We start from the raw sequence: 15,001 nt of genomic DNA on the forward strand, positions 1-15,001 counted from the left end.
GGTGCACGTCGTGCACACCGTGCGACACTGTTATTGAACCTGGCGATGTTTCCCTGACTGCAGATGGGCTGGGGGCGAGGTGGTATGATTTGCTCACGATTATTTATTCCGTCCCATTTGCCATGGAAGTTTCTGCATTAACGTCTGGGATTGTTTGGCAGCTGATTGCTGTTGTAGCATCTAGTCCCAGAGTTGCAGTTACGATCTTTACCACCACCACCCCACCACCACCACCGTAATATAATAAAGACAGAGAACTCACCTGACAGCAAGATATAGTTCACGGAGATGAAAAGATACAGGTGGGTCCTTCATATCTCCTACAAAGGCATCGACATAATTAAACCTACAATTGGGCCCTAGGAAGACCTGTCTACAGTGAGAAGAGACACTCTGAAGTAGTATGGGCACATCTCCAGATATCAGTAATTGCAAGCTATAGTAGGTCAGCCCACCTCATGCGTACTCGGGAGACCTTTCAGTTTATGTCGCGAAGCCAGTGGGTTGCCCTGTGAACTTGCCAGCATTCAGATCAATTGCTTCCCCTGTCCGTCGTGCCTTCAGGCAGACTGCCATTCACACACCCACTTGGAACTCCGCGTATCTGCTTAAGATCATGTGGTGTGCAAAAAGTATCTTCTTGAGTATTTTCGGTCTCCTTGGGATTTTTCGCATCTCAAAGTCTGTAATCCCCAGGTCTTCCTTTCTTGTGGCTGCCCTCTAGGTTTCTAACAGGCAGAGACTGAAGGGCCATCCTAACGGACCGTAAGCGTGTTGAGCATAGGAACATCTTTGGCAAATCTTGTATGTCGGTCTTGTGAAACATTTACTACAGTCGCATAGTCGGCATTAGGTGTCATGTTAACAAGGTCTTCGTAGAGGCTGTGTTTGCCCGTTTGGGGTTTAAGGTTGATCCAAGAAAAGGACAGTGGGTTGAGAACTGTCGATGACTCCAATATCTCGGGTTGATCAAGCGATAGCACTGTCAACGTTTCCTGTTTGTTAGTTGAGTAAAAGTTCCTACCGTCGACCTCAGCGTTCAGTATGGCATGATTCGGCCACGTACATCCATCTTCTTGGAGCTTTGATCCCAGAAACCCATTGGCAATGTCTTCAACGCACAACAACCCAGATATGTGAGGGAACGAGGTGCGCGTTCATACACGTTCATGGATAGCCACGCAGGCCCACACTTAAACCCTCATCACCTCGCTCCTTTGTCAAGAGGCTGCAGTCGTCTCCAAATTTTAATCTTTTGTTTAGCTGCAGTCTACGCCGTGATATAGCCTTAGTTGCTGGTTCGGCGAAAAACTCAACCAAACCAATCTGCAGTCTAGGCAATGGAAAAGTGTTACCTGTCCTTCAGAAACTGCCTTTTCCAAATTCTCTTTTGCAGTATGGGTTATGAATTTGCAGAAGTCGTCTTAACATTCTGTGTTTGCAGCATTCCCCACCAATGGAAATTTTAATATAGCAGGACATGGGTGATTTATATTTTTATTCTTACTTGAAACGCGAGAAAATACCCTTTTTCTTTCGTTTCCGCCACCCACCCCCAACCATTTTCTTTTTTTTTTTTTTAACATTATTATTTCTTCACATTGCTTATATGCGCATACCAGGAGTTTCAAGTGCTTTTTTATAGTCTTGCAATTGGCCGCCTGCGCCGTTGTCGGTACTCGTTATAATCAGGGTATCATGAGACAGACGTGTTTCCTCTTGAGAAAGTAATTACATTGATTCCGCAAAATCTAGGGAATGTCGGCCGTGTCCTCCGTTTCGTTTGTTTGTTTGGTGGTTTTTTTTTTCTTTTCTTTTCTTTTTTAAGCTTTTGCACATTTCGGAGATAATAAGTACCAGAAGGGAACGTATGTATGTCCCGTGTTATCAAAATTGATTGAGACAGTGAAGCAAAGGAAATGGTATTTTATGTAAATCTTCGCGCTAGAGTCAAGTTAACATTGTTTGAAATCGTAGCAGGTAGTAGAGGAGGGAGGGTTAGGACTTTCGTGTCAAATCGTAACTCTCCCATTCCTTTTCCTCTCTTTTTCAGTCCACACCCCTGTCTCTGTCTGGTGCTAGCATGCTGTTGTTTTTTGTTTTGTTTTTGTTTTTTTGGTTTTTTTTATCAATACTGATTGCGCAATTTCGGTGCAGGGAAGACTATATCCACTTGAAAACAAAATGTTGCGTCTTTTTCCTGTTTATTATTCTTTTCAAGGAGCTGTAAGATTTCTTCCTGAACGCTGGTCACACCTTTGAGGGAATGTCAATTTGGCAGTAAATACATTGCAACGGTGTGTAATACGGGCTGCCTGCAGATGCTAGGAAACATCGCCTGCAGCACGGAGAACAGTGTTCCCACGAAGTACCTTTGGCAGGTTGGGTCATGACTCACGACGTCTCCAAGAAAAAAAAATTAACCTCTGAATGCAAGTTTCAGCATCAGCCGCTCCTAGTGGCATAGGAGGAAAGCAGTGATCGTAAAGTAATCGGCGCACTGTCTGTACAAAGTCATTTTTTTAATCACTAGACGAGCAGTGTTGTTAAGACAGTGATGGGAAACCTTTTTCCTCCAAGGGTCATTTTGATATTTATAACATAACTCGCGGGCGGTACAAAATTAGCTATTTAAAAGTGAGCGGCACAATTTGGTGAAGCTGAGGTTTCACCACACTTTTGCAACGTGTACAATCCCAGCCTTCCTGGCACTGGTGTCCTCTGAGTCACCTCAATCCCCTTTTCGTAGTTAGGTGCGCGAAAACTGTGTGTGCTCTGGTACATTGCAAAACATCTGTTGGTAATCTGTAAAATATGTGTTTATAATTGAAAAGTTCGCAGAGGAGATAAAGTATATAGCAGCCTTTTTCCCCTAATGCACAATTTTCTGTCTGTAGTTGTGCAGTGATAATACATTGAAAATAATAGCAGCAATAATCATGAGTACACACATACCTCATCCTGATGGAGGACTAAGTGGCATTTACAAAGAGGTAAAATGGGGGAGATTTTCTTACGATCATATACTTCAGAAAAGACAGGAGGGACATTATTGCATAAGGTTGTATAGTTATATGCTCGTGCATAACGATGGAAATATGTGGCGCTCGTAGGCCCCTCAGTGAGCTCTCCCGTCTTGCGCCTTTAGAACTTTCATAATTGTAAATTATGTAAATTAAGAATTCTTTTTTGTAGGTATTTCTTTTAAAAAAATTACTGTTAATAACAACCTTTATTTGCATAATTTTTGCATAATTTTGTTGCCTACATAATCGTCTTCGTTCTTAGTTGAAACAATTGCTGATGTGCGAATCAGTGACAACCCCTCCATCATGCCCCGTCCCCGCTCTCCTCAACTTCCCCCGTACAAAAACAGACGTGGACAGCATAGGGTGTGGAGGTCGGGATTGTTTTGGGTGACGCCATGATTCCTAGTGTCGCACACACCTGCAACAGGCCTTTCGGCAGGCGGGGCAGTTCCGGGCGCTACTTAGGTCTGTGCAGCTAGATGCGGATGGTGCCGTTTCTGCTGCTGGGTTCAGTCCGCCCAGTTTTGGAAACCTTGGAACTGTTAACTGTTCTTACCAGCAGCACATTTATTCTCGCATTCCGACCACGCCTGTTATACACTAGACCCACCTACAATGTTACGTTCAGCTTGTTACAGCGGACTTTGGTGGGGCAGGTTTCAAAGAAACTTTTATTGAGACAGATTTCATCCATTTCTTCTTTCTTTTTGTTTCTTTGTGCATGCAGAGGAATGTATGGTTGTTTCTTTGGTTTGTAATTTTAAAAGATTAGATTACAATCATCTGGCCAGGGTTTACCGGCTCTCTTTAAAGGGATTATAAAGGCAAAATAAAACTGCTTAGAATCTCGTAAAGAGTAGGATCAGTTTGAGTCTCGTCTATTTTGTGTCTGTTCATGGGGGAAAACAATTTTTTTTCTTTTAAGGATGTGTGTTTAATAAGAGAAGTTACACGGGACTCTTGTGTCTTTCGTCCTCTAATGAAGTTAACTCGATCCCAGTGTGAGCTGATGCAATGATTTAGTTGGATATTGCTCATAGCCATCTTGATTGTTATCACTAATATATATCACTAATCCAACTGACGACACACCACAGAGTTCAAATCCTAACAATGACTGACACTTCCTGTCCCTCGCTGACGTCACACAGCACTCCACAGCCTTATTACCGCCGTCACAGCCTTTACTGTACCTTTAAGTTGTTTTCTAGTTCCTAAAATACCTTATCGTAATTTTTGAAGTATTCTGGGTACAAGACTGCACTGTTCAGACGGAAATAGGCGTGACAAGGCGCCTCTACATTGTTCTTTTTCTTTGTGGATATTGGCAAGACAACCATAGAGGCTGCAGCATCAGAACCTGCTGGGCGGCACGTGAGAAAACAAGTTGTGTGTGTGCGTCAGTCCAGTGGGAGCTTGCATTGACGTTTTCTTTAAGAAGACCAAAAAAAAAAAAACTACTTGCTTTGACGGTTGACTGAAATTTAAACAGTTGTCTTCATTTTTTTCTGTTGCTCTCTCTCTCATCATGAGGGGGAGGATGTGTAGGCCATTGATGGGTGGGAAAAAGAAGCCTTTGTCACCCAGAGAAAGAATATTTTTCATGAATGCGGTGATCTGGCACTGTGAAGAGACTGCAAAAGATTTGTTATCATTTTCCTCACTAGGTTTTTCTTCTTTTTTTTTTTTTTGCTGATAATGATTTTGAATCAAGTTTTACACAAAGGGTCGTTCTTAACTGAACGTAGATGGACGAACGTTTGACCAAGTATGGCAGAGTTGTTATATTAAAAGACGTTTTAAAAAAATCCTTCCCCAAACTTGGTTAAATCTTCGTCCATATCTTTGTCCTGTTAAAAAGGCTCTATAACTTATAAAATAGAAAACTCTGTGACGGTCGTCCATCTCGTCACCGAAGGTGGTAGGGTCAGCTGTCTGTTGACCACTTTGCGTTGGCATAGGAATGTGGTCCTGTCTGGCTTGCCGCTGGAGAGACATCTCCTGGATTCCGCTTTGACCGCGGGAAGACAGAGTACACGTTGGTAGTCCGGTGTTTACAGACCCGCAGCTGCTCTACGTCTTTCGTCACGCTCAGCGCATGTGTACTTCCCAAACACCAGACAGCCTGAACACTGGGTTCACAGCTTGCCATTTTATCAAACCTCTCAAAGTTTGACTGTGATAACGGAGTTGGAGGACGATGACAAAGGGGATTGGTGACAGCTGATAATGTCAGAGTGTGATAGTTTTATCATCTTTTTGTTTTTCAGTTCAGCGTTCGAAACATCCCCACCTTCTCCAGATTCTTATGAAGTCTCAGTCTCTCTCTCTCTCCCTCTCTCTGACACACGCAAAATTAAGCGTGATTTTTCAAGATGTTAAATTTCATCAGTTCAGTTTATGTTTTAACTACAATTTTAAAACTGCATATGACCATTGTTACTTAGAAACAGACATTTTAGATTATTTAAATTATTTATCTAGTTACCTTTGTGTTTTAGAAACTGGTTTCTTTGCTGGAGGGAAGATTGCTTAGACATTTGCACTGTAACATTAAAAAAAAAATTGTCTGTGGGCCATATTCATGAAAATATTTATCCTGGAAGCATGAGATTTTTATTGTCTTGGAAAATATTGTGATTTAAATAACTGTTCTCCTAAAGAAATAATATTAATACTAAGTCATTTAATACTGTCCTGCCAGGTGTTTTTTTCTGTATGAGGGCACACCTTGTTTAACCAGATAAGAGCCACTTCTGAGATGAAGGGGTTGCACAGCTTTTGTGGAAGCAACAACAAGGGTTTAAAAGTCCATTTCAGAGAAAACATCAAAATTAAAATAAAGGGAATTAATTTACAAACCAAAAGAATTTTGTGATTTTAATGTCAGTACCTAGAGGAAAGTGGTATACAGACAGGTTTTCTTGAATAATAGATTTAAATTGTCTTCTTAATCCAAAGTTGAATACACTTTTTAGTTTCTGTTGTGCTGAAGTCGTTTTATTGTTAAATAGGATTGTTCATGTAGGGTTTAAATTTTAAAAATATTACAAGATCAGAGGTAAATTAGTGGCTTCTTTTGAGTCTGCTTTCAAGTTTGCTTCTTTTGACAAGGGTTTTCCTGCATTGATATTTTTCAGCCAGTAGGTTCCTGCAGGTCAGGAAACTGCAGCAGGGGTGTCATGTTGAAGACTGGTGACATGAATGGTCAGATCAAGGATGATCATACCTTGGACGTGGAGCAGGCCTTTGACCAGTTTTTCACTGCTCTAACTTGCAAGAGTATTTTATCCAGTTTCCATCAACTTCTGGACGTCACTGGCCTACGCCATGCTGACCATCGCAACTTTTACACCCGCCTCAAGGAGCAACTTCGCAACTCCTGGAAGGCACAAGCACTGTGGGCTAAACTTGACAAACGAGCCTCACACCGAGACTATGGCCATGGAAGGGCCTGTGCAGACACTAAGGTGAGCAGAAATGCTGCTAGCAAAATAATTCAGTTTCAAATATTAGCACTAACTTCAGTGTGATCATGAAAAACCAGAACACAGAAGGAATGCAGGTTGCCCCTGCAAGCATTCACCTTTGAAAGCTACCCTGTGTGGAAGTAGCATAGACTATGCTCAGTGCCTGGACATTATGTAATTCCTGTCAGCTTATTCTGTGTAGTAAATTACATGCTTTTCTCATAAAGTATTTTGACAAGCATATGTTATACAAGTCCAGATAGTCACCTCTGAGCTTCAGATTGTCATCCATGTGCTCAAAGTAGCAGGTCTAACTGTGAAATGCAGATCATAGTGTCAAACCACATGTACGGAATCAGAAGACTGTTATCTCAGCTATTGAGATGTTTACTAATGGTTCAAGCTAAACTCACAGTGACACAGTACACGAGACAAGAAATGTGTTTATGGACATTTTAAAATGTTGATGTGCTCAACAAGTCTTTCTGCCTTTACGAGGTAGAATTCATTCTGAGCCTTCAAAATATGCAGTAGCTTGAGTGTTTTTAAAATTATATTTTTTTTATAAGCCTATATATTTAATGTTACCTTACAGTGAGATTGTTATTTACGAAATTTAATAATTTTTCCCTTGTATTTTTGCTTGAGAAAAAAAAGACCCCATAAGTCTGCTGGCTCTCTTGTGATGCTTTGAGTTTAGAAGGGAAATTGCTTTGACAGTTTGACAAGTGGGGAGGCATTGTTTGATCTTTGCAAATGAGTTCTTGGGAACAGGCTTTTGCTCACTTTGAAAGAGATTAAATGACAAAGGGTGTGACTTTTCCAAGTCAAAGTTAAACTATAGGTTAAAGGTTCTTTTTTGCTTTTTGTGGTTTTCTGTTTTTATCTTTTTGGTTTGTTTGTTCCTTTGCTGAGATGTTTTTAAAACCCTTTCTATAGAATATGGAATACTCTGATTTTCCACTAACTTTGTAATGCTATTTTTCTTAAGCTGTCATCTACTAATAAACCAAACCAAGGGGTGTTTTTTTTTTTTAATTCATAAGTTCTTCTGTTATTAAATGTGGGTTTTAAATACATCATTCAGTGATTATTATCTGTTCACTAGTATTAAAGACTACTCTAAAATATTAAGATAATAATTAAAAAAGTAGTGTTTTCATTAGTTCATTACAAAAATGCATTGTAAAGGTTTTTTAAAGCACATATAGATTTACCAAAATTATAACTATTTATGCCAATAAAGGCCACAGTCATTTGCAAGAACTCTGTACATATGCTTATGAGGCATTGGCCAAGCCTGTTTAGTGATGCCATAGAAAATGAGACTGACCGTTTGAGACTGTGTGTTAATAAAACTGCTGTCACATTTGCTGTAAGTACAAGCCGCTGGTGGTAATCATTTCAGGTTCTCATCATTGGTTCTGGTCCTTGTGGTCTTCGGACAGCAATTGAATGTGCTTTTCTTGGAGCACGGGCTGTGATTGTAGAAAAACGTGACAGATTCTCCCGCAACAATGTACTGCATCTGTGGCCTTACCTCATCACTGACCTCAAAAACCTTGGAGCTAAACTTTTTGCGGAAAGTTCTGTGCTGGTTCCATTGACCACATAAGTAAGGGTGCTTACACATCTTCAAGACTGTTTATTTGTGTTTGTATGTGAGGGGGAGAGAGAGGGCGAAAATACATGCAACACTTATACGTGTGCAAATGTGTGTGAACATATGTTTGTGAGATGGGTTTGAACTCTTGTTGATACCTTGCTGCTATTTTGAAAGATACATGCAGCTCTCTGCTTTTTATGTGCAGGTATACGACAGCTGCAGTGTATTCTGCTCAAAGTGGCTCTTCTGGTTGGAGTTGAGGTTCATGTCAACGTTTCCTTTGATGGTCTAATAGAACCTTCAGAAGATGGAAGTAAGGTTACAATTTTTCATGGACAGGCTATTGTTAAATTGATGATAATGCTGTCATTGTTTTTTCTGTCTACACATACATTAGTGTGCACGGGTCTGCATACTTTTTGTGTTTGTGCATGAACACACATTAAAGGAGACTTTTTGGCCTTATGAAGTTGTCCTCCTTTAAAACTTAGGAATGAAGTGTTTTCTGAGAGAAAATCCTGGGTTGATATATGGAGAAGGAATGTTAATCATTCCTTTTATAAGATTATGAATTCAAAACAGTTATTTTGTCTTTTATTTTACTAACATAAAGCAAGGAAACTTTTTGTTACATACTTTTATTTGTATGCAGATATGGGATGGAGGTGTAAGTGCACACCAGAGGACCACCCGTTATCAGAGTATCAGTTTGATGTCCTCATTGGGGCAGATGGGAAACGTAACACACTTTCAGGTGGGCTTTGTTCACGCTTCTTTCCTTTCCCTTGACTTGCACAGAATTTGGTAATTTTGTTATTATGGCTTAAATAACTGTTCACAGATATGATCATTCTGTATCTTATTTACTTTAGAGGAGAGGTTCTCTTGCAGTCCAGAATATTTAGCCAGCTCTAATCTCTATAAATGCCTGGCTGATTGGCTCTAAACTGTAAATGTACACAGAATAGAAAGGACTTTAGTGCAAGAAAAGGGCTGTTCAGGGTTTTGAGGCTGGAAATAAATATGTTCTTCAAGTGACATTAAATAGTTATGAATCTTCTCTATGCAGGAAAAAATCCCCTAAAATGTGCATGGCTGTGTGCATAGACACAATCCTATGCACACACATGTATGCATACATATGTAACTTATTTCTGAGCTTTTTTTTTTTCTTTAGTATGGTTTTAGTTCCTTACTCGTTTGTTTACAGGCTTTCAAGCGAAAAGAATTCCGTGGCAAATTGGCTATCGCTGTCACAGCCAACTTTATCAACCGTAACACAAATGCAGAGGCACGGGTGGAAGAGATCTCTGGGGTGGCCTTTATTTTTAATCAGAAATTTTTCTTGGATCTAAAAGAGAAGACAGGAATAGACCTGGAGAATATTGTCTACTACAAGGACGACACTCACTACTTTGTGATGACTGCCAAGAAGCAAAGCCTGCTGGACAAGGGTGTTCTGATTCAGGTGAGAAGTTCAGGAAAAGCTTATGGTAGAACTGCAGTCTAGTTTCTATTTGTTTGATGCTGTTGCCTCTTCCTACATGTGGGGTGCCCTGGTCACCCTTTGTTGTAGGGCCGATTCAGGGAAGTTTCTACGTTTTCTACAACCAGTCAAATTTCTTACGATACAAATTTATTTTGTTCCTGATCTCTTTACTTTTCTTTTAGGATCATGGAGACACAATTGCTCTTCTTGACAGAAGCAATGTAAACCAGGAAGCCTTAATGGATTATGCCAGAGAAGCTGCAGATTTTTCAACTAATTACCAGCTGCCTGCACTGGACTATGCTGTCAACCACTATGGCCAGGCTGATGTTGCTATGTTCGATTTTACATCCATGTTTGCTGCGGAAAATGCTTCTCGAGTGATGGAGAAACATGGCCACAAGCTGCTGATGGGCTTAGTGGGAGATAGCCTGTTGGAGGTGTGTAGTAGCAAATATGCCTGTCTTTACTTAAAAGAAGCATATTATGGTACATTTATTGTGGTGAGCAAAAATCAGAGTATTGAATGTTAAACATTACGGTGTATCACAAAAACCTTTGACAATCTGAATAAAGAATAACATTAAAGCCTCACAAGAGTGTTACTCAGGCTGTCAACTCATAAAAAAGATTCCCATTTTTAAAATCATAATTTGCAGATGGTCAACAAAATCCAGGAACGTCATTGGTATTCTAAATGGTAGCCAAAGATTCACAAGCTCAAAGCAGAAGATGTGAAGACAAAAACTATTTTGTTGAACATTATAGGTCATACAAGTGCTTGACATGAATTCCATGCAGCAGCAAGCCACAGGCATACACCACAAGAAAAAGAGTTATAAAACAAGCATTTACCCTCCTTCACAAATGTTTACTGTGTGAATACATGGCATGACTGCCCCTCTAGAAGAACATTCTGGACACTGTAGCAGCTGTCGCAGGGCCCATCACTCTATCTTCTCACCTGTCCTGCAAGAGTTGTTTTTATTTTAAGTTTATCATCTGCTAGGTTTTAAAGTTAATGAAGCATACGTATGCAGCCTCCTAAAATTGTTCATGTATATTTTCAAAATGCATAATTATGGATTTATAAGATGGCAAAAACATAATGCAGCTTAAAATTATATGCACTAGGGTGAAAGCCCCTTTATAATTCAAGATTGGAAAATTTCCCTAATTGACATTTTATTTTAAAATGCTCCGATTGATGAAGTTCTTACTGACCTTACTATAATTTATTTGTTTTGCTTATTTGAAATGGCTCAAATTAGTTTTCATTTTAGTTTATTTGATTTTTTTTCTCTTGCAGCCTTTTTGGCCAACAGGATCTGGGTGTGCACGGGGATTTCTTGGTGCTTTTGATGCTGCATGGATGATTCGTAGCTGGGCAGGTAGTTGCATGACTCCTTTACAAGTGATTGCTGAACGTGAGAGTATTTTCACCTTGTTGTCACAGACGACACCTGATAGGCTACACAAAAGTCATCACCAGTACAGCATAGACCCAAACACAAGGTAGGTGAACTGTATCATTCTTATGCATTTTATGATTTCAGTGTTTGATCTCTAGTATAGGCCAAGTGTGAAAATAAAAGAAATGTATCATTTATTACTTTATAAATAGAAAACTACATTGGCCATCAAACTTTTTTTCTCACCACTTTAGACAAAAGTATAAAACTATTAAATTATTTTGCCATGTTACAGGTACCCCAATCTGAATGTATCATGTATCAAGCCCAGGCAAGTTGTTCACCTTTATGATGGAGTAGTGGATCCAAAAGAACTGGAGGAAGGACAAGTGGAGGTGCCTGCTAAACGCCAACGTGGTGCCCACACAAATGGTGGGTGCTGCATATGTAGTCGAGATGGTCTTGAGAAGCTGCTTTTCGTCATTGCTTATGTCTGATACTGTACACTTCATTACAAATTTGTTACTTTTATTTTTGAAAGAGGAGTGACCTGCTTTTTATTCCCTACTTATATGGCAAAATCATTTATCAGAGTTTTTCTTTGCTTCCTGCCACATAAACCTTTATGGTGGTGACTACTCTTCCACAAACCAATTATTAAAACTGGGAAGCTTGAAACAGAGTGTTTAACACCAAGCCAGCTGGCTCTGTAAAAAGGTGCCACCTGCAGAGAAAGAAAGACATGCCTGAGACCAGATCTGAACCCAGGAAAGCTGTTCACATATTGATGTCAAGTACTTAACCTTTGCACCAGTGAGCCACACTCTCATTCAATCAAAGTGGATGTGTTTAAATTCACGAATGTGTTGTACCTTTGATATGCAGTAGATAGATACACATCGCTACCTCACTAGTGATTTCGTTGTTTTTTATTTTGTGCGAAAAAAAATCCTTGATATAGATAAGCATTTGTTTTTGATTATTTGAGGAAAGGTTTTACAATGAATATACTAAATGATATAGGACGTAATTTTTCGCTGCACAGGTGTTTTTGGATGAAATTTTATTCGTTATTAATCATTTTCACATTTATGTATTTTGACTAGCAGTATTATTTTAAAGGCAAATTAATGCATGCTAATCTTAAGTCCGATCTGTTTTCCTTCTAATTATGGTTCATTCCAATTGTTAGAAAAAAACAGGTATAAAAGACTTTTGTGTCAACAACACTAATAACATAAAGAAGGCTTTCCTTGTCAAAAAACTTTCTTCAACAGTGTTTTCATCCATAAAATACAAGGAATTTTCAAACCAACAGTTACATTTGTTGGGGGTTTTCAGACCTCCATTTGGACTTTATCTGCCAGTCACAGAAAAAATACACATAAGTAAACACATGTCTATATTATAATCCTGACTGATGTCAAGTTATATGAATAACTGTAACTGAAAACATATGTCTGGGGTTTTGCAAAAGGTCTTACACAGTGAGTCCTTCTATGTTAAGTCTGACTTTTTCAGAATTCCAGTGCCAAATTTTTACTTTTTCCAATCCTCTTGGCAAATCATTTTAAGGATTTAGATTTCTTTTATGTTTTACACATATTTCTGCATGATGAGAAATGCTGTTGACAGATAAAAATGGTGACAGATGCTATTCATCTTTTTATCAACAGTTTAAGGATTTAAGTGAGTTATTCATTCTGTGAAATTCTCATATGCCAAATTCTAGCTGAATGAAGATAAACTTGCATTGTTTTAATATCCCACAAAAATGTCTAGCAGGTAAAAATGTTGACACATGTTATATTTGTTATTAATTAACCTCATTCTACTTTTTAAATTCAGCTCATTATGAATGATTAAACCATGCTTTAAGATATAAACAGTGCACTTAGTAACTTCTTGCAATAATTAAATATCTTTGTTCTTCTACTCTTATGATGGTTTCCAGATGTACTATTTGTGAAATGAGCTCCTCATGTATGCTGTTCATATTCTCAGCACAATTTGCTTCTAAGTTAACCATTGGTGTTTAATATAATGCATGTGAATAAAAGGTGATAATATCATATCTGAGAATATTCTCTTGACTTTCTAAAAACTATCCCAAGACAAGATATTTAAATGGTTTTCATTAGGAAGGACTGTGGGGTCAGGGAAAAAGGGAAAATATCAAGACATCTTATTTCTAGCAAAAAATGTCCAAGTTGTTGCATAAAGTAATCATTTATTTTGGATGAGTTATGGGGAGTAGGGAAAATGGCCCCCCCCCCAAATTTTTGCATCAAAGGTAGTTTCCTTCTAAGTTTGTGCAAAGCACTTCTCAATATGTCATGCTTGCACACAATGATGCATGGAATAAGATTGGCATGCAAGTTTGAAGTCAACCTGAATGGAACTATTAATCCTTGACCTTGATTTTCATGTAGGACATCAAGTGTGACTAGAAAAACATTTAGTATTTAGTATACATCGCCAACCGATACCATACAGTTTTGTTACTGGTGTCTTACATGTCTCCCTATGATGTTTTCTAAAATTGACCGACATCATCATCAGGCCTGCAAGTTATTTATGACCTTGACCTAGTTTTTTATTTAAAAAAAAACAACCGCATTGTTATCTTGGATTTTGAGAGTCTTCAGGATGTTTACAAGTAGTCTGACATCAAAGATGTAAAGTACTTGTCTTGAAGATTGTGGATTCAGACCTTCAGGGTATATGATTCTTGTTAGGATGTAAGACATTGGCTGTGGATCAGCACACTGTTAACATCAAACCAGTCTTTAATATTTCAGGTTTTTCTTCCTCTTCATTACATTTTGCTAAAGCTCTCCTTTGACAACTGCTATAAAAGCTACCACTTATTTACTGTCTTCTACTAGTTCATTAAGAACTAAAAAGTATATCAGTTTGACAGATTTACATCAGTTGTATGTTTTTCTGAAAACTTCCATCTCCATAAGAGAAATAACCATTTTTTGCTACCACAATACTGTAAAAAGACTACTGTTTAGTGTTGTAAGATAATTTATCAGCTAAAAGACGTTTGGTAGACTAGATGCATTGATAGCTTACTTTTAAATTACTGCTGTATGTGATAAGAGTATTATTAGCCTCTTGAATACCCATCTCATGTAAAGGCTTTGAAAGGTGGTTGAGATTATCTTGTTTATATTGGCATTCATTCATGGCATAGCAAGCAGTTGCCATGAAGTACGTGAATTTATAAGCTGTAGCCAGTAGTATCTATGTTTGTCCCTTTAAGCAAGAAAAAAGACTGCACTGCTCGTTTGGTACTCTCTTTTTAGAGGCTAAAGGATGTCTGCTCCAGGTATTAAAAGGGTAGTATTAGTAATTGTTTAGGATGTAGAGCTTTTTTATTGCTGTAAACTCTTTGAACACTTTTCAGGAAATTTAGCCTTGAAGTCTTTGGAAAAAAAAACAAACTTGGTTATGTCTTGTTAAGGTATTTATATTTACTGTCAGTTGCTTTGGTCTTTTCATTTTGAGACTTTGGCAGGTGAATGGTCTCGGGGATAAATGGCATAGTCTTTGAACTAGAGTGACATGAAAAATAACAGCATATGTTGAGCTCATTTTGTTTTGTGTGTGTGCAGAGTACAGCATTGACAGCTACAGCTTGCTGCGTTGGTGTCAACGTGTGCTAAACACAGGAGTATACCGTGGCGTACATGTTGTGGACTTTACGTCATCCTGGCGGTCTGGCCTAGCATTTTGCGCTCTCATACATGCGTTTCGACCAGAACTTTTGTGAGATTATTTTTTTTTTTATATTTATTTCACTTCACAGTGTATTGCAGCACCACAAATAACAGCAACAAGGCCCTCTCTCATATACACACAAAGAAAGAAAAAGGGATCACAAGGCACACTGTCTGTTTTGCTTTTCACCTAATTTTTATTTGTTTGCACACATTGCACAAATGAAAGCATGAAGTATAAGGCTTATTCTAGAGATGGTTCTTTTC

At 38.6% G+C, this 15,001-nt stretch overlaps 1 protein-coding gene across 1 annotated transcript in view; it reads left to right on the plus strand.

The window, feature by feature from the left end:
- The window catches only part of LOC112565533 (F-actin-monooxygenase MICAL3-like), a 31,294-nt gene that overhangs the window by 4,929 nt on the left and 11,364 nt on the right, over nt 1-15,001 (plus strand). The window contains 10 exon segments of the mRNA XM_025241001.1: nt 6,170-6,499; nt 7,908-8,070; nt 8,073-8,114; nt 8,311-8,418; nt 8,758-8,860; nt 9,318-9,573; nt 9,777-10,034; nt 10,904-11,109; nt 11,302-11,438; nt 14,630-14,783. Of these exon segments, the coding sequence (XP_025096786.1) occupies nt 6,212-6,499; nt 7,908-8,070; nt 8,073-8,114; nt 8,311-8,418; nt 8,758-8,860; nt 9,318-9,573; nt 9,777-10,034; nt 10,904-11,109; nt 11,302-11,438; nt 14,630-14,783 (1,715 nt within the window). The 5' untranslated portion in view covers nt 6,170-6,211.

Source organism: Pomacea canaliculata, linkage group LG6 (assembly GCF_003073045.1).
Source record: "Pomacea canaliculata isolate SZHN2017 linkage group LG6, ASM307304v1, whole genome shotgun sequence".
Classification (NCBI taxonomy): domain Eukaryota; kingdom Metazoa; phylum Mollusca; class Gastropoda; order Architaenioglossa; family Ampullariidae; genus Pomacea; species Pomacea canaliculata.